The 24,652-nt window shown below is 52.5% G+C and overlaps 2 protein-coding genes across 2 annotated transcripts in view; both read left to right on the top strand.

The window, feature by feature from the left end:
• LOC142217297 (solute carrier family 12 member 8-like) overlaps positions 1-216 on the top strand; it is a 3,466-nt gene extending 3,250 nt beyond the window's left edge. The window contains exon 5 of the mRNA XM_075285490.1: positions 5-216. Within this exon, the coding sequence (XP_075141591.1) occupies positions 5-216 (212 nt within the window). The remainder of the gene's footprint in view (positions 1-4) is intronic.
• Positions 217-451: 235 nt separating this feature from the next.
• Positions 452-17,959, top strand: LOC142217296 (solute carrier family 12 member 8-like). Its single transcript, XM_075285489.1, has 10 exons — positions 452-461; positions 924-1,037; positions 4,033-4,120; positions 4,298-4,385; positions 7,742-7,888; positions 13,119-13,749; positions 14,027-14,124; positions 17,185-17,302; positions 17,422-17,482; positions 17,632-17,959. The coding sequence occupies exons 1-10, from the start codon at positions 452-454 to the stop codon at positions 17,792-17,794; spliced, it is 1,518 nt and encodes a 505-aa protein (XP_075141590.1). The 3' UTR covers positions 17,795-17,959.
• The last annotated feature ends 6,693 nt before the right edge of the window (positions 17,960-24,652 follow it).

Here is a 24,652-nt window from a genome sequence, read left to right as displayed (position 1 = left end):
ACAGACCTGAGGCGTCACCGGAGCCCAGAACCCGAGGCGTCACGGAGCCCAGAACCCGAGACGGTCACCGGAGCCCAGAACCCGAGACGCTCACGGAGCCAGAACCCGAGGCGATCACCCAGGTTCTGCACAGAGACGAGGCATGACATCACGGAGCCCCAGACACCCGAGACGTCACCTGGAGCCCAGAGCCCGAGGCTGTCTCCGGGCCCATAACCCGAGGCCGTGCACACGAGGGGCCACAGTAGGATGGGGCGATGATGAGGGGCCACTGACTGTGACGGGGAATCTTCTGTCCCTTCTCTTCAGTATCTGACCATATATATGAGGGCGTATCGGATGTGACCGGGGCAATGTATAGACTGCAAGGAGGCCCCAATATTAAAGTATATCACATGGCTTCCCCTCCCGTATAGCGCTCTCTGCTGTATATGAGGGACAGTATAGAAATATGTGGCCTGGTGAGGGGCTGAGGCCGCACTATAGGGGGCGCCACATCTGCTCTGATGATGTCATCACCTGGTATTATTGCCGTCAGGTATCAGATTGTGACTTGTGGAAAGATCAGCGGGAGCGGAAGAGATAAGCGGCGGCCGGAGAGATGAGAGCGGAGAATGTGTCCCTGTTATCTGGGGCCCTCACTGACTGAAGCCAGAGCTTCCTCCAGATAACGGGGTGTGTGGGGGGGGGGGGGGCGCTCTGTCACGGTCTATGGAATCTCTATCACTGACTGACAGACCCGAAATCCTGAAACTGCCCAAATGTTACATTGTAACAACAGCCGCGCTGTATGTCAGGAGTAGCCGCATTGTGTAGGGCCCGATCCCTGACTACTCCTCCTGTCACATTACTCCCTGACTACTTCTGTCCTCTTTCCCCTCCCCCACTACCTGTAAATTTATTATCGTGAACTCTCCCCCCAGATCATGGATTTGTCGGATACTCTGAGGATTTACTTTTTAATAACACCTTTCCAGACTACACCCCCGGAGAAAGCTTCTTCACTGTGTTTGGCGTATTCTTCCCAGCAGCAACAGGTAATGGCTGAGATGGAGACCGGCAGTCTATGTAACAGCACAGATAATGTAGTAGATGTCACCAGCAGTCCTATGTAACTCACAGATAACACAGTGATAACTCTCTATATACAGGTAATGTAGTAGATGTCACCGGCAGTCCTATGTAACTCACAGATAACACAGTGATAACTCTCTATATACAGGTAATGTAGTAGATGTCACCGGCAGTCCCATGTAACACACAGATAACACAGTGATAACTCTCTATATACAGGTAATGTAGTAGATGTCACCGGCAGTCCCATGTAACACCACAGATAACACAGTGATAACTCTCTATATACAGGTAATGTAGTAGATGTCACCGGCAGTCCTATGTAACACCACAGATAACACAGTGATAACTCTCTATATACAGGTAATGTAGTAGATGTCACCGGCAGTCCTATGTAACACACAGATAACACAGTGATAACTCTCTATATACAGGTAATGTAGTAGATGTCACCGGCAGTCCTATGTAATGTAGTAGATGTCACCGGCAGTCCTATGTAACACCACAGATAACACAGTGATCAACCTCTCTATATACAGGTAATGTAGTAGATGTCACCGGCAGTCCTATGTAACACCACAGATAACACAGTGATAACTCTCTATATACAGGTAATGTAGTAGATGTCACCGGCAGTCCTATGTAACACACAGATAACACAGTGATATCTCTCTATATACAGGTAATGTAGTAGATGTCACCGGCAGTCCTATGTAATGTAGTAGATGTCACCGGCAGTCCTATGTAACACCACAGATAACACAGTGATAACTCTCTATATACAGTTAATGTAGTAGATGTCACCGGCAGTCCTATGTAACACCACAGATAACACAGTGATAAATCTCTATATACAGGTAATGTAGTAGATGTCACCGGCAGTCCTATGTAACACCACAGATAACACAGTGATAACTCTCTATATACAGGTAATGTAGTAGATGTCACCGGCAGTCCTATGTAACACCACAGATAACACAGTGATAACTCTCTATATACAGGTAATGTAGTAGATGTCACCGGCAGTCCTATGTAACACCACAGATAACACAGTGATAACTCTCTATATACAGGTATGTAGTAGATGTCATCGGCAGTCCTATGTAACACCACAGATAACACAGTGATAACTCTCTATATACAGGTAATGTAGTAGATGTCACCGGCAGTCCTATGTAACACCACAGATAACACAGTGATAACTCTCTATATACAGGTAATGTAGTAGATGTCACCGGCAGTCCTATGTAACACACAGATAACACAGTGATAACTCTCTATATACAGGTAATGTAGTAGATGTCACCGGCAGTCCCATGTAACACCACAGATAACACAGTGATAACTCTCTATATACAGGTAATGTAGTAGATGTCACCGGCAGTCCTATGTAACACCACAGATAACACAGTGATAACTCTCTATATACAGGTAATGTAGTAGATGTCACCGGCAGTCCTATGTAACACCACAGATAACACAGTGATAACTCTCTATATACAGGTAATGTAGTAGATGTCACCGGCAGTCCTATGTAACACCACAGATAACACAGTGATAACTCTCTATATACAGGTAATGTAGTAGATGTCACCGGCAGTCCTATGTAACACCACAGATAACACAGTGATAACTCTCTATATACAGGTAATGTAGTAGATGTCATCGGCAGTCCTATGTAACACCACAGATAACACAGTGATAACTCTCTATATACAGGTAATGTAGTAGATGTCACCGGCAGTCCTATGTAACACCACAGATAACACAGTGATAACTCTCTATATACAGGTAATGTAGTAGATGTCACCGGCAGTCCTATGTAACACACAGATAACACAGTGATAACTCTCTATATACAGGTAATGTAGTAGATGTCACCGGCAGTCCCATGTAACACCACAGATAACACAGTGATAACTCTCTATATACAGGTAATGTAGTAGATGTCACCGGCAGTCCTATGTAACACCACAGATAACACAGTGATAACTCTCTATATACAGGTAATGTAGTAGATGTCACCGGCAGTCCTATGTAACACCACAGATAACACAGTGATAACTCTCTATATACAGGTAATGTAGTAGATGTCACCGGCAGTCCTATGTAACACCACAGATAACACAGTGATAACTCTCTATATACAGGTAATGTAGTAGATGTCACCGGCAGTCCTATGTAACACCACAGATAACACAGTGATAACTCTCTATATACAGGTAATGTAGTAGATGTCACCGGCAGTCCTATGTAACACACAGATAACACAGTGATAACTCTCTATATACAGGTAATGTAGTAGATGTCACCGGCAGTCCTATGTAACACCACAGATAACACAGTGATAACTCTCTATATACAGGTAATGTAGTAGATGTCACCGGCAGTCCTATGTAACACCACAGATAACACAGTGATAACTCTCTATATACAGGTAATGTAGTAGATGTCACCGGCAGTCCTATGTAACACCACAGATAACACAGTGATAACTCTCTATATACAGGTAATGTAGTAGATGTCACCGGCAGTCCCATGTAACACTTCAGGTCAGCTGCTGAGACGATTATACGGATTAGTTTGGTTTCTGTGGTGATAAAGTCTTCGTGACGTCTTGGTGTCTGTGCTGAGGAGCGCTGCTCCGGGGGTCAGTGTGTTCCTGCAGATACCGGAGGTCACATGACGACGTCTCCTGCTCATCCTCCTCTTCTGTTACAGTTCCATGTGCTGTAGACAATGCTCTGTGAGCTGCACTGATACACTGTAACAATCTGTCAGAGATGTCTGCGCTGCCACTGATGGGTTTGTCTCACAGAGCATTGTCTAGACTGGACACAACTGTAACAAACTCTCAGCCCGGGCCAGCTATATACTGTCAGAGCTGCTGAATGTATACAAGCGTGTCCGCACTCACTGCCGCCATCATGAGCCTTTCCATCTATGTGTGTCTTGCAGGTGTCATGGCGGGCTTCAACATGAGTGGAGACCTGCGACAGCCATCCGTCAATATCCCTATCGGCTCATTGGCCGCAATCGCCATCTCGTAAGTGTCCTGCTCCGAGAAATGTGAATTCAGCGGATTCCCGGCCCCTTCATCATCTATAGACACTCCCTACTTTTCCATCTCTTGTATATCTTGTGTCAGTCTTCACTATTGTTCTGGCATTCTATTCCTGCATGAGGTGGCTCTGGATGACCATTGGCTTGTCTTTTCTTACAGGTGGTTTCTTTATATCGTCTTCGTCTTCTTACTTGGGGCCATTTGTGCTCGGGAATTCCTCCGCTATGAATTTATGATCGCTGAGAAGGTAAATGACGTGACGAAGAATTATTGCAGCGGCAGAAAGCGAAAGTCCCTCAGGGTGGGAGACATGGCCGCCATCTTTAGCCAGTTACTGTGGACCGTGACCGCAGGGTCTGAGGCGGCCGGGCGAGGGGCTAGCAGCCGGTGACAGCGCAGGGTCTGAGACTAGTGAATTATAAACATGGCGGCCGGGCGAGGGGCGAGCAGCCGGTGACAGCGCAGGGTCTGAGGCTAGTGAATTATAAACATGGCGGCCAGGCGAGGGGCGAGCAGCCGGTGACAGCGCAGGGTCTGAGGCTAGTGAATTATAAACATGGCGGCCGGGCGAGGGGCGAGCACCCGGTGACAGCGCAGGGTCTGAGACTAGTGAATTATAAACATGGCGGCCAGGCGAGGGGCTAGCAGCCAGTACAGCGCAGGGTCTGAGGCTAGTGAATTATAAACATGGCGGCCGGGGCGAGGGGAGAGCAGCCAGTACAGCGCAGGGTCTGAGGCTAGTGAATTATAAACATGGCGGCCGGGCGAGGGGCGAGCAGCCGGTGACAGCGCAGGGTCTGAGACTAGTGAATTATAAACATGGCGGCCAGGCGAGGGGCTAGCAGCCAGTACAGCGCAGGGTCTGAGGCTAGTGAATTATAAACATGGCGGCCGGGCCAGGGGCGAGCAGCCGGTGACAGCGCAGGGTCTGAGGCTAGTGAATTATAAACATGGCGGCCGGGCCAGGGGCGAGCAGCCGGTGACAGCGCAGGGTCTGAGGCTAGTGAATTATAAACATGGCGGCCAGGCGAGGGGAGAGCAGCCAGTACAGCGCAGGGTCTGAGGCTAGTGAATTATAAACATGGTGGCCGGGCGAGGGGCGAGCAGCCGGTGACAGCGCAGGGTCTGAGGCTAGTGAATTATAAACATGGCGGCCGGGTGCGAGCGGCGAGCAGCCAGTGACAGCGCAGGGTCTGAGGCTAGTGAATTATAAACATGGCGGCCGGGCGAGGGGAGAGCAGCCGGTGACAGCGCAGGGTCTGAGGCTAGTGAATTATAAACATGGCGGCCGGGGCGAGGGGAGAGCAGCCAGTACAGCGCAGGGTCTGAGGCTAGTGAATTATAAACATGGCGGCCGGGCGAGGGGCGAGCACCCGGTGACAGCGCAGGGTCTGAGACTAGTGAATTATAAACATGGCGGCCGGGCGAGGGGCTAGCAGCCGGTGACAGCGCAGGGTCTGAGGCTAGTGAATTATAAACATGGCGGCCGGGCGAGGGGGCGAGCACCCGGTGACAGCGCAGTGTCTGAGGCTAGTGAATTATAAACATGGCGGCCGGGGCGAGGGGAGAGCAGCCAGTACAGCGCAGGGTCTGAGGCTAGTGAATTATAAACATGGCGGCCGGGGCAAGCAGCCAGTACAGCGCAGGGTCTGAGGCTAGTGAATTATAAACATGGCGGCCGGGGCGAGGGGCTAGCAGCCAGTACAGCGCAGGGTCTGAGGCTAGTGAATTATAAACATGGCGGCCGGGCGAGGGGCTAGCAGCCGGTGACAGCGCAGGGTCTGAGGCTAGTGAATTATAAACATGGCGGCCGGGCGAGGGGCGAGCAGCCGGTGACAGCGCAGGATCTGAGACTAGTGAATTATAAACATGGCGGCCGGGCGAGGGGCTAGCAGCCAGTACAGCGCAGGGTCTGAGGCTAGTGAATTATAAACATGGCGGCCGGGGCGAGGGGCGAGCAGCCGGTGACAGCGCAGGGTCTGAGGCTAGTGAATTATAAACATGGCGGCCGGGCGAGGGGCGAGCAGCCCAGTACAGCGCAGGGTCTGAGGCTAGTGAATTATAAACATGGCGGCCGGGGCGAGGGGCGAGCAGCCGGTGACAGCGCAGGGTCTGAGGCTAGTGAATTATAAACATGGCGGCCGGGGCGAGGGGCGAGCAGCCGGTGACAGCGCAGGGTCTGAGGCTAGTGAATTATAAACATGGCGGCCGGGCGAGGGGCTAGCAGCCGGTGACAGCGCAGGGTCTGAGACTAGTGAATTATAAACATGGCGGCCGGGCGAGGGGCTAGCACCCGGTGACAGCGCAGAGTCTGAGGCTAGTGAATTATAAACATGGCGGCCGGGCGAGGGGCGAGCAGCCGGTGACAGCGCAGGGTCTGAGGCTAGTGAATTATAAACATGGCGGCCGGGCGAGGGGCGAGCAGCCGGTGACAGCACAGGGTCTGAGGCTAGTGAATTATAAACATGGCGGCCGGGCGAGGGGAGAGCACCCGGTGACAGCGCAGGGTCTGAGGCTAGTGAATTATAAACATGGCGGCCGGGGCGAGGGGAGAGCAGCCAGTACAGCGCAGGGTCTGAGGCTAGTGAATTATAAACATGGCGGCCGGGCGAGGGGCGAGCACCCGGTGACAGCGCAGGGTCTGAGGCTAGTGAATTATAAACATGGCGGCCGGGCGAGGGGAGAGCAGCCGGTGACAGCGCAGGGTCTGAGGCTAGTGAATTATAAACATGGCGGCCGGGGCGAGGGGCGAGCAGCCAGTACAGCGCAGGGTCTGAGGCTAGTGAATTATAAACATGGCGGCCGGGCGAGGGGAGAGCACCCGGTGACAGCGCAGGGTCTGAGGCTAGTGAATTATAAACATGGCGGCCGGGGCGAGGGGAGAGCAGCCAGTACAGCGCAGGGTCTGAGGCTAGTGAATTATAAACATGGCGGCCGGGCGAGGGGCGAGCACCCGGTGACAGCGCAGGGTCTGAGGCTAGTGAATTATAAACATGGCGGCCGGGGCGAGGGGCGAGCAGCCGGTGACAGCGCAGGGTCTGAGGCTAGTGAATTATAAACATGGCGGCCGGGCGAGGGGCGAGCAGCCGGTGACAGCGCAGTGTCTGAGGCTAGTGAATTATAAACATGGCGGCCGGGCGAGGGGCGAGCAGCCGGTGACAGCGCAGTGTCTGAGGCTAGTGAATTATAAACATGGCGGCCGGGCGAGGGGCGAGCAGCCGGTGACAGCGCAGGGTCTGAGGCTAGTGAATTATAAACATGGCGGCCGGGGCGAGGGGCCGCACTAACCTGTCGCTGCTGCTGAGGATTTTCACGTGTCTGAGCTGAGGATTAATAATAATCCAGAGAATTAGGCGTCAGCGGCTCAAGGACCCGATTCTATCCCGTCCGCCCTCCAGAGCGCTGTCATGTCCACAAGGATGGGGGTGACTGTACCCCAAGACTGCGCAGATCAGCTCCTGCCTGTGATTATATATTGTCTGTCAGTTATAGTGGATCTGTGATGTCACAGCGAGGGGGCGGGGCTGTGGGATAGGGAAGCAGCTGACACCTGAAATCTGCCCCGAAACTGTTACATTGTATCACATTGTGTCCCCTCCCCAGGTGTCTCTGGTGGGCTTCCTCTTTCTGCTGGGGCTCTACATCTCCTCCCTGGCCTCCTGCATGGGGGGGTTATACGGCGCCCCCAGAATCCTCCAGTGCATCGCTCAGGAAAAGGTCATCCCTGTCCTGTCATTCCTGGGCCAAGGGGTAAGTATAGTGAGCGCAGCTCTGGAGTATAATACAGGATAAGTAATGTAATGTATGTACACAGTGACTGTACCAGCAGAATAGTGAGCGCAGCTCTGGAGTATAATACAGGATAAGTAATGTAATGTATGTACACAGTGACTGTACCAGCAGAATAGTGAGCGCAGCTCTGGAGTATAATACAGGATAAGTAATGTAATGTATGTACACAGTGACTGTACCAGCAGAATAGTGAGCGCAGCTCTGGAGTATAATACAGGATAAGTAATGTAATGTATGTACAGTGACTGTACCAGCAGAATAGTGAGCGCAGCTCTGGAGTATAATACAGGATAAGTAATGTAATGTATGTACATAGTGACTGTACCAGCAGAATAGTGACTGCAGCTCTGGAGTATAATACAGGATAAGTAATGTAATGTATGTACACAGTGACTGCACCAGCAGAATAGTGAGCGCAGCTCTGGAGTATAATACAGGATAAGTAATGTAATGTATGTACACAGTGACTGTACCAGCAGAATAGTGACTGCAGCTCTGGAGTATAATACAGGATAAGTAATGTAATGTATGTACACAGTGACTGCACCAGCAGAATAGTGAGCGCAGCTCTGGAGTATAATACAGGATAAGTAATGTAATGTATGTACACAGTGACTGCACCAGCAGAATAGTGAGCGCAGCTCTGGAGTATAATACAGGATAAGTAATGTAATGTATGTACACAGTGACTGCACCAGCAGAATAGTGAGCGCAGCTCTGGAGTATAATACAGGATAAGTAATGTAATGTATGTACACAGTGACTGTACCAGCAGAATAGTGAGCGCAGCTCTGGGGTATAATACAGGATAAGTAATGTATGTACACAGTGACTGCACCAGCAGAATAGTGAGCGCAGCTCTGGAGTATAATACAGGATAAGTAATGTAATGTATGTACACAGTGACTGTACCAGCAGAATAGTGAGCGCAGCTCTGGAGTATAATACAGGATAAGTAATGTAATGTATGTACACAGTGACTGCACCAGCAGAATAGTGAGCGCAGCTCTGGAGTATAATACAGGATAAGTAATGTAATGTATGTACACAGTGACTGTACCAGCAGAATAGTGAGCGCAGCTCTGGAGTATAATACAGGATAAGTAATGTAATGTATGTACACAGTGACTGTACCAGCAGAATAGTGAGCGCAGCTCTGGAGTATAATACAGGATAAGTAATGTAATGTATGTACACAGTGACTGTACCAGCAGAATAGTGAGCGCAGCTCTGGAGTATAATACAGGATAAGTAATGTAATGTATGTACACAGTGACTGTACCAGCAGAATAGTGAGCGCAGCTCTGGAGCATAATACAGCATAAGTAATGTAATGTATGTACACAGTGACTGTACCAGCAGAATAGTGAGCGCAGCTCTGGAGTATAGTACAGGATAAGTAATGTAATGTATGCACACAGTGACTGTACCAGCAGAATAGTGAGCGCAGCTCTGGAGTATAATACAGGATAAGTAATGTAATGTATGTACACAGTGACTGTACCAGCAGAATAGTGAGCGCAGCTCTGGAGTATAATACAGGATAAGTAATGTACAATATGTACACAGTGACTGTACCAGCAGAATAGTGAGCGCAGCTCTGGAGTATAATACAGGATAAGTAATGTAATGTATGTACACAGTGACTGTACCAGCAGAATAGTGAGCGCAGCTCTGGAGTATAATACAGGATAAGTAATGTAATGTATGTACACAGTGACTGTACCAGCAGAATAGTGAGCGCAGCTCTGGAGTATAATACAGGATAAGTAATGTAATGTATGTACACAGTGACTGTACCAGCAGAATAGTGAGCGCAGCTCTGGAGTATAATACAGGATAAGTAATGTAATGTATGTACACAGTGACTGCACCAGCAGAATAGTGAGCGCAGCTCTGGAGTATAATACAGGATAAGTAATGTAATGTATGTACACAGTGACTGTACCAGCAGAATAGTGAGCGCAGCTCTGGAGTATAATACAGGATAAGTAATGTAATGTATGTACACAGTGACTGTACCAGCAGAATAGTGAGCGCAGCTCTGGAGTATAATACAGGATAAGTAATGTAATGTATGTACACAGTGACTGTACCAGCAGAATAGTGAGCGCAGCTCTGGAGCATAATACAGCATAAGTAATGTAATGTATGTACACAGTGACTGTACCAGCAGAATAGTGAGCGCAGCTCTGGAGTATAATACAGGATAAGTAATGTAATGTATGTACACAGTGACTGTACCAGCAGAATAGTGAGCGCAGCTCTGGAGTATAATACAGGATAAGTAATGTAATGTTGCACACAGTGACTGTACCAGCAGAATAGTGAGCGCAGCTCTGGAGTTTAATACAGGATAAGTAATGTAATGTATGTACACAGTGACTGTACCAGCAGAATAGTGAGCGCAGCTCTGGAGTATAATACAGGATAAGTAATGTACAATATGTACACAGTGACTGTACCAGCAGAATAGTGAGCGCAGCCCTGGAGTATAATACAGGATAAGTAATGTAATGTATGTACACAGTGACTGTACCAGCAGAATAGTGAGCGCAGCTCTGGAGTATAATACAGGATAAGTAATGTAATGTATGTACACAGTGACTGTAGCAGCAGAATAGTGAGCGCAGCTCTGGGATATAATACAGGATAAGCAATGTAATGTATGTACACAGTGACTGTACCAGCAGAATAGTGAGCGCAGCCCTGGAGTATAATACAGGATAAGTAATGTAATGTATGTACACAGTGACTGTACCAGCAGAATAGTGAGCGCAGCTCTGGAGTATAATACAGGATAAGTAATGTAATGTATGTACACAGTGACTGTAGCAGCAGAATAGTGAGCGCAGCTCTGGGATATAATACAGGATAAGTAATGTAATGTATGTACACAGTGACTGTACCAGCAGAATAGTGAGCGCAGCTCTGGAGTATAATACAGGATAAGTAATGTAATGTATGTACACAGTGACTGTACCAGCAGAATAGTGAGCGCAGCTCTGGGGTATAATACAGGATAAGTAATGTAATGTATGTACACAGTGACTGCACCAGCAGAATAGTGAGCGCAGCTCTGGAGTATAATACAGGATAAGTAATGTATGTACACAGTGACTGCACCAGCAGAATAGTGAGCGCAGCTCTGGAGTATAATACAGGATAAGTAATGTAATGTATGTACACAGTGACTGTACCAGCAGAATAGTGAGCGCAGCTCTGGAGTATAATACAGGATAAGTAATGTAATGTATGTACACAGTGACTGTAGCAGCAGAATAGTGAGCGCAGCTCTGGGATATAATACAGGTTAAGTAATGTAATGTATGTACACAGTGACTGCACCAGCAGAATAGTGAGCGCAGCTCTGGAGTATAATACAGGATAAGTAATGTATGTACACAGTGACTGCACCAGCAGAATAGTGAGCGCAGCTCTGGAGTATAATACAGGATAAGTAATGTAATGTATGTACACAGTGACTGCACCAGCAGAATAGTGAGCGCAGCTCTGGAGTATAATACAGGATAAGTAATGTAATGTATGTACACAGTGACTGTACCAGCAGAATAGTGAGCCCAGCTCTGGAGTATAATACAGGATAAGTAATGTATGTACACAGTGACTGTACCAGCAGAATAGTGAGCGCAGCTCTGGAGTATAATACAGGATAAGTAATGTAATGTATGTACACAGTGACTGTACCAGCAGAATAGTGAGCGCAGCTCTGGAGTATAATACAGGATAAGTAATGTAATGTATGTACACAGTGACTGTACCAGCAGAATAGTGAGCGCAGCTCTGGAGTAAAATACAGGATAAGTAATGTAATGTATGTACACAGTGACTGTACCAGCAGAATAGTGAGCGCAGCTCTGGAGTATAATACAGGATAAGTAATGTAATGTATGTACACAGTGACTGCACCAGCAGAATAGTGAGCGCAGCTCTGGAGTATAATACAGGATAAGTAATGTAATGTATGTACACAGTGACTGTACCAGCAGAATAGTGAGTGCAGCTCTGGAGTATAATACAGGATAAGTAATGTAATGTATGTACACAGTGACTGCACCAGCAGAATAGTGAGCGCAGCTCTGGAGTATAATACAGGATAAGTAATGTAATGTATGTACACAGTGACTGTACCAGCAGAATAGTGAGTGCAGCTCTGGAGTATAATACAGGATAAGTAATGTAATGTATGTACACAGTGACTGCACCAGCAGAATAGTGAGCGCAGCTCTGGAGTATAATACAGGATAAGTAATGTAATGCACCAGCAGTTTAGTCTTCTCTTCACTCTCAGGTCCGTAGTGACTCCTCAGGGGTGAGTGAAGGGTTAATAGCGAGTACTGAACATTCGTCTTGTTGTTCTGATAAACAGGATTAGCGGTTTGGCGGTGTTTCCTCGGTATTATACGTAAGGTGCAGGGTCACATGACGAGACTCTTTTAGCCGGTAATTATCAGCTGATTATATCACTAATCGGCGTGGGCTCTATAATCCGTACACGGCACACATGCGGAGCTGCGGTATATTAGTTGTTGTGTTCGTCGTCACTTCCAGAGATTTATTGTAATAAGTGAAGATGTTTTATATTATAAGGTTTCCTGCGTGAGATCTGACATTTCTTGTATACTCCTTTTCCTCCAGAGCTGCACTCATAGTTCTGCTCACCACTACAAGTAAACCTCTCAGAGATCCCGTAGTGCATTATGTTCTTCTTTGTGGGATATTGGAGAACATTTTGGCGCCGTCTCCCAGAATACAGCACAACTGAGTATTATGTACAGTCTGTAACCCTAACAGTGGGAAACTTGCTGAATTGTGAGTTCAGCTCTTGAGGACCAGACATGATAGGCCTCAGGACCAGTATACGTTTCTATACACTTTGGGTTTCTTGTGGGTGCCTTTATGACATACTGATGTGATAAACCATAAACGTCCAGATGAGGGGGTCCGGCTGCTGGGAGGGGTGTACATGGTCCCTTGTTGGTGGGCATGGGAGATGACCAGACCCTCAGTATAGCTCTCATGGTATATAGCGCTGATGGGGACCTCTGGTCACGTCAGGAGGGCTCTGCACAGTTCTGCCAGGAAGTGTTATCTGAGGGGCTATTCAGTATTAGGCATTCAGTCATGGGCCATCTGATCACTGTCTGCCATTTTGGTTCTTCCACAGAGAGGTCCTAACAAGACTCCGGTGGCTGCTATCTTCTTGACCGGACTCCTCACAATGGCCTTCGTCTTCATTGGTCAAGTGAACATCTTGGCCCCCATCGTTACCATTAACTTCATGCTGACCTATAGCGCTGTGGACTATTCCTACTTCTCAGTGACCATGACCTACGATCAGCAGCGCTCACGCCGAAAGGTCGGAAGAGTCACCTCCAGGACACCCGGACCCTTACAGCCCCTAATTCTGGATAAGTCCAGCAGTTACGGCTCAAATGGGACCCTACTGGAATTCACTAAAGATATGGACCAGATCTTCAAGCCGGGTCACATGGACACAGCAGATAGCCCCAAGGTCCAGGACAAAGAGCAGAAGACATTCATGAAGCTGAAGAAATCTCGCAAACCGGCTAAGGAGACCCTGCAGGACAGTTTCCAACTGGAACTCCAGCAGAACCAGGAGCTGGAGGGGAGGCCGAGCCCTGAGGTGACCTCCACCAAACAGGAGGGCGACCTCGGCCCGGACCAGACTGATGGTCCAGAACCCGCAGAGCACAGTGATGAGGACGTGGAGCGGAGCGGAGACCAGGAGCAACTGGTGCATGATGTCCATGAGCCAGGAGTCGACCAGAAGGATGGTGGGTCCTGCACTGGGAGATGATTGATAGGGCGAGGTTTGTCACTCCATGTCACAATGGTAACCCCACATATCAGGCACCAGGACCTGGGGGTATTTGCAGCCCTTCCCCCAGGTATCTCAGGGGCAGCTCTACAGCATGAGGACCCTGCAAACAGCCCCCCATAGCCCAGCTTTCTGCAACCCTGAGAGAGAGCCCTGGATGGGGAGGAGACATGTCACTGCGCTCGCCCGGGAGCCTCGGGATTTCTCTTCTATAATGAATGTTCTTCTTCTAGAGTCAAATGCAAAACAGAAAGTTCTGGAGTTTGAGATTCAGAGTCTGTCAAGTTCCTTCTACAGCAAACTGTGCAACCACTGGGTGTCATTTATCGGGGTGAGTGTGATCACTGGGTGTCAGTTATCGGGGTGAGTGTGATCGCTGGGTGTCAGTTATCGGGGTGTGTGATCGCTGGGTGTCATTTATCGGGGTGAGTGTGATCAATGGGTGTCAGTTATCGGGGTGAGTGTGATCACTGGGTGTCAGTTATCGGGGCGTGTGATCAATGGGTGTCAGTTATCGGGGGTGAGTGTGATCACTGGGTGTCAGTTATCGGGGTGTGTGATCGCTGGGTGTCAGTTATCGGGGTGAGTGTGATCACTGGGTGTCATTTATCGGGGCGTGTGATCGCTGGGTGTCAGTTATCGGGGCGTGTGATCGCTGGGTGTCAGTTATCGGGGTGTGTGATCGCTGGGTGTCAGTTATCGGGGTGTGTGATCGCTGGGTGTCAGTTATCGGGGTGTGTGATCGCTGGGTGTCAGTTATCGGGGTGAGTGTGATCGCTGGGTGTCAGTTATCGGGGTGAGTGTGATCGCTGGGAGTCAGTTATCAGGGCGTGTGATCGCTGGGTGTCAGTTATCGGGGTGTGTGATCGCTGGGTGTCAGTTATCGGGGTGTGTGTCCGTTATCGGGGTGAGTGATCGCTGGGTGTCAGTTATCGGGGCGTGTGATCGCTGGGTGTCAGTTATCGGGGTGTGTGATCGCTGGGTGTCAGTTATCGGGGCGTGTGATCGCTGGGTGTCAGTTATCGGGGTGTGTGATCGCTGGGTGTCAGTTATCGGGGTGTGTGATCGCTGGGTGTCAGTTATGGGGCGTGTGATCGCTGGGTGTCAGTTATGGGGCGTGTGATCGCTGGGTGTCAGTTATTGGGGCGTGTGATCGCTGGGTGTCAGTTATCGGGGCGTGTGATCGCTGGGTGTCAGGTATCGGGGTGAGTGATCGCTGGGTGTCAGTTATGGGGGGTGTGATCGCTGGGTGTCAGTTATCGGAGCGTGTGATCGCTGGGTGTCAGTTATCGGGGTGAGTGTGATCGCTGGGTGTCAGTTATCGGGGCGTGTGATCGCTGGGTGTCAGGTATCGGGATGAGTGATCGCTGGGTGTCAGTTATCAGGGTGGGTGTCAGTTATTGGGGCGTGTGATCGCTGGGTGTCAGTTATTGGGGCGTGTGATCGCTGGGTGTCAGTTATGGGGGGTGTGATCGCTGGGTGTCAGTTATCGGGGTGTGTGTCCGTTATCGGGGTGAGTGATCGCTGGGTGTCAGTTATCGGGGTGTGTGATCGCTGGGTGTCAGTTATCGGGGTGTGTGTCCGTTATCGGGGTGAGTGATCGCTGGGTGTCAGTTATCGGGGTGTGTGATCGCTGGGTGTCAGTTATCGGGGTGTGTGTCCGTTATCGGGGTGAGTGATCGCTGGGTGTCAGTTATCGGGGCGTGTGATCGCTGGGTGTCCGTTATCGGGGTGAGTGATCGCTGGGTGTCAGTTATCGGGGCGTGTGATCGCTGGGTGTCAGTTATCGGGGCGTGTGATCGCTGGGTGTCAGTTATCGGGGCGTGTGATCGCTGGGTGTCAGTTATCGGGGTGTGTGATCGCTGGGTGTCAGTTATGGGGCGTGTGATCGCTGGGTGTCAGTTATTGGGGCGTGTGATCGCTGGGTGTCAGTTATCGGGGCGTGTGATCGCTGGGTGTCAGGTATCGGGGTGAGTGATCGCTGGGTGTCAGTTATGGGGTGTGTGATCGCTGGGTGTCAGTTATCAGGGTGGGTGTCAGTTATCGGAGCGTGTGATCGCTGGGTGTCAGTTATCGGGGTGAGTGTGATCGCTGGGTGTCAGTTATCGGGGCGTGTGATCGCTGGGTGTCAGGTATCGGGGTGAGTGATCGCTGGGTGTCAGTTATCAGGGTGGGTGTCAGTTATTGGGGCGTGTGATCGCTGGGTGTCAGTTATTGGGGCGTGTGATCGCTGGGTGTCAGTTATGGGGGGTGTGATCGCTGGGTGTCAGGTATCGGGGTGTGTGATCGCTGGGTGTCAGTTATGGGGGGTGTGATCGCTGGGTGTCAGTTATGGGGGTGTGTGATCGCTGGGTGTCAGTTATCAGGGTGGGTGTCAGTTATTGGGGCGTGTGATCGCTGGGTGTCAGTTATCGGGGTGTGTGATCGCTGGGTGTCAGTTATCGGGGCGTGTGATTGCTGGGTGTCAGTTATCGGGGCGTGTGATCGCTGGGTGTCAGTTATCGGGGCGTGTGATCGCTGGGTGTCAGTTATCGGGGCGTGTGATCGCTGGGTGTCAGTTATCGGGGCGTGTGATCGCTGCGTGTCAGTTATCGGGGTGGGTGTCAGGTATTGGGGTGGGTGTCAGGTATCGGGGGGTGTGATCGCTGGGTGTCAGTTATCGGGGTGTGTGATCGCTGGGTGTCAGTTATCGGGGCGTGTGATCGCTGGGTGTCAGTTATCGGGGCGTGTGATCGCTGGGTGTCAGTTATCGGGGCGTGTGATCGCTGGGTGTCAGTTATCGGGGTGTGTGATCGCTGGGTGTCAGTTATGGGGCGTGTGATCGCTGGGTGTCAGTTATCGGGGCGTGTGATCGCTGGGTGTCAGTTATCGGGGTGTGTGATCGCTGGGTGTCAGTTATGGGGCGTGTGATCGCTGGGTGTCAGTTATCGGGGCGTGTGATCGCTGGGTGTCAGGTATCGGAGTGTGTGATCGCTGGGTGTCAGTTATGGGGCGTGTGATCGCTGGGTGTCAGTTATCGGGGCGTGTGATCGCTGGGTGTCAGTTATCGGGGTGTGTGATCGCTGGGTGTCAGTTATGGGGGGTGTGATCGCTGGGTGTCAGTTATGGGGGGTGTGATCGCTGGGTGTCAGTTATCAGGGCGTGTGATCGCTGGGTGTCAGTTATCGGGGTGTGTGTCAGTTATCGGGGTGGGTGTCAGTTATCGGGGTGGGTGTCAGTTATCGGGGCGTGTGATCGCTGGGTGTCAGTTATCGGGGTGGGTGTCAGTTATCGGGGTGGGTGTCAGTTATCGGGGTGTGTGATCGCTGGGTGTCAGTTATCGGGGTGTGTGTCAGTTATCGGGGTGCCTGCGGCTGACGGCTCTGGGCCCCCTCTCTTCTCTCTCCTACAGGCCATCGTCTCCCTCGTCATCATGTTTGTCATCCAGTGGATTTACGCTCTGGCTAACATTGGCGTTGCGATTCTCTTATACTTCTATATCGGCCGGGTGAGTCCGGGGCTGAATCCAGGTCAGTGTTCCGTCAGATACAAAGTATCCGCACCAGGCATCATGTGATAACTGGCCTGGGTACCTGCAGCAGACACCCAGCTTTCCCAGAGCTCTGAGCAGTCTCTTCTCTTATTCCAGGGGCGGCTGCGAGCTTCAGCTTCTTCACTTGGATCCGTCACGTGGCCACAACTGCATTCAGGTTAGTAAATCCGATCCAGGGCGAGTAGTGTGGACTGTTAGACGACGCTGGCTGGACGCAGGCAGGAAGATGGCGGCTCGGCTTTGGCTTTTAAGTATTTGGGGTCTTCATTTTTTGTTTTTGTCACTCACGTTCCTCTCTTATTGCAGGAAGAAACCCTCCCAGGAGCAATTTGTGGTGACCCCGACCGTCACTCACGTGGGCATGGAAACCACGCAGTTAACGGAAGAGAACGCAGACTTTGCCTCTCGCGGCCGCTTCCACCATTCCTCTGTTATCGGCCAGGGGCACTTTATTAACCAGTATAACTAGAGGCGGGGGAGGGGCAGCTCTCAGGCCCCGGCTATGGAGGTGAACACTACTGCTGAACTATCAAGGGTTAAGTATTGGGATGTCGCCACATGGGTGTCAGGGGGTCCCCAACTCCGGAGGTGACTCCACGTTACAGGGACTCTGAAAGGTCAAATAAATGATTGTCTGATGTCATCGGACTAAGGTGGTGATTACATCATCATAGGAGCCAAGGGAGGGGGTATATAGGGAACCGGGGTGGGGGGCCAAGTGAACGGGGGGGGGGCTGGGGGCAAGGAAACGGTTCTGGATAAGAGGAGAAGAAAACATGGGGTGGGGTAAAGGAGGTGCAGGAGGGGGGGGGGGTGTGGGGCAGGGAGGGGCTAGAGGAGAGGGGTGGGGGGGTGGGGCAGGGGGGCAGGGGGGGGCAGAGGAGAGGGGTGGGGGGGTGGGGCAGGGGGGGGCAGAGGAGAGGAGGGGGGGGTGTGGGGCAGGGGGGGGGGGCAGAGGAGAGGGGGGGGGGCAGAGGAGAGGGGGGCAGAGGAGCTGTAGCCAGGTGCACAAGGTCTGGGGCAGGACTAGTACAAGGACTGTGCTGGAGCGAGGAGGGCGCCCCCTGGCTTTAGGGTAGAGGAGATATAGAGCAGTACTGGAGTAGGGGGAGATGTATTGGGGGGTCTTGGGCGAGGACACACAGCGCTCCTGGTATTCCTGCTCTCCGGCTATTACACAATGCTGGAGCTTCATTTCATGGACGCCGGCCCTTTAAGTAAATGTCATCTTCCTTTGTGACCTGTGAAGTAATTTTGGGAATAATCTTCTTCATTACAACAAAGACGTTTCTGTCTCCTCATCTGAACAGAGGGCGAGTGTCAGGAATGGAAATCGTGTGTCCCTGGTCCTGGCCACCGTCACAGATGAAGCAAACCTTCTCACCAAACTTTCTTAGAGTCCTGAATGACACCAGTGCTTCATCTCAATGGCCGAGCACAGCTGGGTGACAACCCCTATGGCTACTGTCACAGCTTCCTCTGAGGTTGTCAGCGGTGTCACCTGCTCCAAGCAGATCTTCTCAGGAGTCTTGCCGAGCTGATTGATCTCTCATTGCTTGTCACCCAGCTTTCCCAGGTTGCCCCGTCTGCGGCTGTGAGCGCGGCCCATTGTTGTGTTGATTCCTCCCTTCCTGGGGTGACGTTCCCACCCAGTAGCAGAATGTCAGGAAAAGACCTTTTACACGGTTTCTGCAGAGTCTGGAATGTTCTGCGGGTCCCGGCGTCTCCGGCTGACAATACGAGACCCTCGTCCCTGCCGACCTGTATATAAGAGGAGGGTACGGTGGCGATGTGTGACATACAGGCAGGCACAAGACAATGGTCACACACCGCAGACTTTTGCGTTATATATATATGGGGCTGGGGCTGCAACGTGTCTGATCAGTGTGGTGAAGACCCCCGAGAGGTGTAAGACTGACCCCCAGGGAGGGCGCACTAGGACCAGGGGGAGCACAGCTCAGGAGGGGCCATTGGCCCTTGTGTAATATACTGTAGAGGAGCTGGAGAGAAGTATATACCCCTCCGCATTATACACACTATATAGAGACTAGTATATACCCCTCCGCATTATACACATGCTATATATATACCTCTAGTATCTCACATATATCAGTCCACCCCTTACATTGTTGCAGTTATTACATTCTACATACCTCCCAACCGTCCCGATTTCCACGGGACATTCACGATTTGGGTGACATGTCCCGCGGTCCCGGTTGGAGGGAGGTATGTCCCGATTTCAAGTCAGATCTGCGTTGAACACATATGCAGCTGAAGCAAGGAGCTGACACAGGTCAGCTCCTCGCTTTGCCGCTGCGCCTGTGTCAGCTGACCTGTGTCAGCTCCTCGCTTCAGCCGCATGTGTCAGCGAGAGAGGTGCGCAAAGAGCGGCGAGGGAACGGAGGAGAAGGTAAGTGGAATGTGAAGGTGGAATGTGAAGGTGGAATGTGAAACTGGGGGCAGATGAAGGAGAGGACGGCATGACACTGGGGGAAGAGATGGAGAGGACGGCATGACACTGGGGGCAGATGGAGGGGAAGGCATGACACAGGGGGAAGAGATGGAGAGGACGGCATGACACTGGGGGAAGAGATGGAGAGGACGGCATGACACTGGGGGAAGAGATGGAGAGGACGGCATGACACTGGGGGCAGAGATGGAGGGGACGGCATGACACGGGGAAGAGATGGAGAGGACGGCATGACACTGGGGGCAGAGATGGAGGGGACGGCATGACACAGGGGGAAGAGATGGAGAGGACGGCATGACACTGGGGGCAGAGATGGAGAGGACGGCATGACACGGGGAAGAGATGGAGAGGACGGCATGACACTGGGGACAGATGGAGGGGACGGCGTGACACAGGGGGAAGAGATGGAGAGGATGGCATGACACTGGGGACAGATGGAGGGGACGGCATGACACAGGGGGAAGAGATGGAGGGGACGGCATGACACAGGGGGAAGAGATGGAGAGGACGGCATGACACTGGGGGCAGAGATGGAGAGGACGGCATGACACTGGGGGCAGAGATGGAGAGGACGGCATGACACTGGGGGCAGAGATGGAGAGGACGGCATGACACTGGGGGCAGAGATGGAGAGGACGGCATGACACTGGGGGCAGAGATGGAGAGGACGGCATGACACTGGGGGCAGAGATGGAGAGGACGGCATGACACTGGGGCAGAGAAGGAGAGGACGGCATGACACTGGGGGCAGAGATGGAGAGGACGGCATGACACTGGGGACAGAGATGGAGAGGACGGCATGACACTGGGGGCAGAGATGGAGAGGACGGCATGACACTGGGGACAGAGATGGAGAGGACGGCATGACACTGGGGACAGAGATGGAGAGGACGGCATGACACTGGGGCAGAGAAGGAGAGGACGGCATGACACTGGGGGCAGAGATGGAGAGGACGGCATGACACTGGGGACAGAGATGGAGAGGACGGCATGACACTGGGGAAGAGAAGGAGAGGACGGCATGACACTGGGGGCAGAGATGGAGAGGACGGCATGACACTGTGGACAGAGATGGAGAGGACGGCATGACACTGGGGACAGATGGAGAGGACGGCATGACACTGGGGGCAGAGATGGAGAGGACGGCATGACACTGGGGGCAGAGATGGAGAGGACGGCATGACACTGGGGGCAGAGATGGAGAGGACGGCATGACACTGGGGGCAGAGATGGAGAGGACGGCATGACACTGGGGACAGAGATGGAGAGGACGGCATGACACTGGGGACAGATGGAGAGGACGGCATGACACTGGGGACAGAGATGGAGAGGACGGCATGACACTGGGGGCAGAGATGGAGAGGATGGCATGACACTGGGGGCAGAGATGGAGAGGACGGCATGACACTGGGGGCAGAGATGGAGAGGACGTCATGACACTGGGGGCAGAGATGGAGAGGACGGCATGACACTGGGGACAGAGATGGAGAGGACGGCATGACACTGGGGGCAGAGATGGAGAGGACGGCATGACAATGGGGGCAGATGAAGGAGGGGACGGCATGACACTGGGAGCAGAGATGGAGAGGACGACATGACACTGGGGCAGAGATGGAGAGGACGGCATGACACTGGGGGCAGAGATGGAGGGGACGGCATGACACTGGGGGCAGAGATGGAGAGGACGGCATGACACTGGGGGCAGAGATGGAGAGGACGGCATGACACTGGGGGCAGAGATGGAGAGGACGGCATGACACTGGGGGCAGAGATGGAGAGGACGGCATGACACGGGGCAGAGATGGAGAGGACGGCATGACACTGGGGGCAGAGATGGAGAGGACGGCATGACACTGGGGCAGAGATGGAGAGGACGGCATGACACTGGGGGCAGAGATGGAGGGGACGGCATGACACTGGGGGCAGAGATGGAGAGGACGGCATGACACTGGGGGCAGAGATGGAGAGGACGGCATGACACTGGGGACAGAGATGGAGAGGACGGCATGACACTGGGGACAGAGATGGAGAGGACGGCATGACACGGGACAGATGGAGAGGACGGCATGACACTGGGGACAGAGATGGAGAGGACGGCATGACACTGGGGGCAGAGATGGAGAGGATGTCATGACACTGGGGGCAGAGATGAAGAGGACGGCATGACACTGGGGGCAGAGATGGAGAGGACGGCATGACACTGGGGGCAGAGATGGAGAGGACGGCATGACACTGGGGGCAGATGAAGGAGGGGACGGCATGACACTGGGAGCAGAGATGGAGAGGACGACATGACACTGGGGCAGAGATGGAGAGGACGGCATGACACTGCGGGCAGAGATGGAGGGGACGGCATGACACTGGGGGCAGAGATGGAGAGGACGGCATGACACTGGGGGCAGAGATGGAAAGGACGGCATGACACTGGGGGCAGAGATGGAGAGGACGGCATGACACGGGGCAGAGATGGAGAGGACGGCATGACACTGGGGCAGAGATGGAGAGGACGGCATGACACTGGGGGCAGAGATGGAGGGGACGGCATGACACTGGGGGCAGAGATGGAGAGGACGGCATGACACTGGGGGCAGAGATGGAGAGGACGGCATGACACTGGGCGCAGAGATGGAGAGGACGGCATGACACTGGGGGCAGAGATGGAGAGGACGGCATGACACTGGGGGCAGAGATGGAGAGGACGGCATGACACTGGGGACAGAGATGGAGAGGACGGCATGACACTGGGGGCAGAGATGGAGGGGACGGCATGACACTGGGGCAGAGATGGAGAGGACGGCATGACACTGGGGCAGAGATGGAGGGGACGGCATGACACTGGGGGCAGAGATGGAGAGGACGGCATGACACTGGGGGCAGAGATGGAGAGGACGGCATGACACTGGGGGCAGAGATGGAGAGGACGGCATGACACTGGGGGCAGAGATGGAGAGGATGGCATGACACTGGGGGCAGAGATGGAGAGGACGGCATGACACTGGGGGCAGAGATGGAGGGGACGGCATGACACTGGGGCAGAGATGGAGGGGTCGGCATGACACTGGGGGCAGAGATGGAGAGGACAGCATGACACTGGGGCAGAGATGGAGAGGACGACATGACACTGGGGGCAGATGAAGGAGAGGACGGCATGAAACTGGGGGCAGAGATGGAGAGGACGGCATGACACTGGGGGCAGAGATGGAGAGGACGGCATGACACTGGGGGCAGATGAAGGAGGGGACGGCATGACACTGGGGGCAGATGAAGGAGAGGACAGCATGACACTGGGGCAGAGATGGAGAGGACGACATGACACTGGGGGCAGATGAAGGAGAGGACGGCATGACACTGGTGGCAGAGATGGAGAGGACAGCGTGACACTGGGGGCAGAGATGTAGAGGATGGCGTGACACTGGGGGCAGAGATGGAGAGGACGGCGTGACACTGGGGGCAGAGATGGAGAGGACGGCATGACACTGGGGGCAGATGAAGGAGAGGACGGCATGACACTGGGGGCAGAGATGGAGAGGACGGCGTGACACTGGGGCAGAGATGGAGAGGACGGCGTGACACTGGGGGCAGAGATGGAGAGGACGGCGTGACACTGGGGGCAGAGATGGAGAGGACGGCGTGACACTGGGGGCAGAGATGGAGAGGACGGCATGACACTGGGGGCAGAGATGTGGGGACATGAAACTAGGGGCAGATGAAGGGTGTATATGAAACTGGGGGAGAGTTAGAGGGGGGACATATAATTTACGGGTGTCTGTATCAGGATCATGCATTCTATACTGCCATGTGACAATCCTATAGAGCCGTCCCTGTGATACAATATAGTCGGGGTACAGCCTGTACAACACAAATCTCCCAACCGTCCTGGATTCAGCAGGACAGTCAGGGATTCGGGGTCCTGTCCCGCGGTCCCAGGTTCAGCTCTTGCATTCCTCCAGGAACAGATGATTTGGATACAGCGGTGACCCTAGCCTCTCTGCTGCCTGGGGCGGATGATCGAAAGACGCCCTTCCCCCGATAGACTCTGGGTGTTGTTCATCCTTTGATCGTCCGCCTCAGACAGCAGGGGGGTTGGGGGTGCTAGCGGTAACATTACAATAAATACAATGCAGTAATACTCACAGGAGACGTTTCCTCACATGTCCCGTCTCTTCCCTTTGGGCCGCCATCGCCACTTCTTCCAGCTGTGACTCTGTAAAATTTACATCACAGACATCTCTGACTCCTCACCTCTCCACGCACCCAACCCCTATATATATATATATATATATATATATATATATATATATATATATATATATATATCCCACAGCGGCCCCTGCAGCCTATGTTATGGCCCACAGTAACACAATAGACTGTGGGACATAATAGAGGTTGCAGGGGGGCCGCTGTGGGGCATATTACAGGTTACAGGGGCCACAGTGGACCCTTCACGCTCTATTATTATACTCTTATACTCTTTTCAGACCCCCGAGTATAATCGGAGCCCCAGGGGAGGTGAGGGGACATCATAAACCCTGTTACTCACCTCTCCGGGATCCCATGTTAGAGGACCTTTCATGGTCCGGGGCACAGGCAGTCCTATATACTGCTGATTCAGCGCACTGTCCACTCCTGATCTGTGCCCTGGTGTAAAGCGCTATCGGTCCCGGTACTGTAGCTCTTCACAGTCAGAAGGGCGTTCCTGACAGTCTGCCTGGTACGTCCTTCTTCCCAGCAGCGCCTATCGCGCTGTACAGTGTGAGCGAACGCCCCCTCCCTCTGCTCACAGTGCTCACCCATAGACCAGTATTATCAGGAGGGGAGATACTCCAGCAGGTAGCCGACTATTATAAAACAAAAAAA

This window comes from Leptodactylus fuscus, chromosome 8 (assembly GCF_031893055.1).
Source record: "Leptodactylus fuscus isolate aLepFus1 chromosome 8, aLepFus1.hap2, whole genome shotgun sequence".
NCBI classification, from domain to species: domain Eukaryota; kingdom Metazoa; phylum Chordata; class Amphibia; order Anura; family Leptodactylidae; genus Leptodactylus; species Leptodactylus fuscus.
The sequence above is the reverse complement of the archived record's forward strand: the minus strand, read 5'-3'. Positions and strand labels throughout refer to the sequence as shown.

Excerpts from the sequence above, each read along its gene's own strand:
- LOC142217296 (XM_075285489.1), top strand. Across the intron at positions 4,121-4,297 it reads TTGGCCGCAATCGCCATCTC|GTGGTTTCTTTATATCGTCT; the intron begins GTAAGTGTCCTG and ends CTTTTCTTACAG. Across the intron at positions 13,750-14,026 it reads AGGAGTCGACCAGAAGGATG|AGTCAAATGCAAAACAGAAA; the intron begins GTGGGTCCTGCA and ends TTCTTCTTCTAG.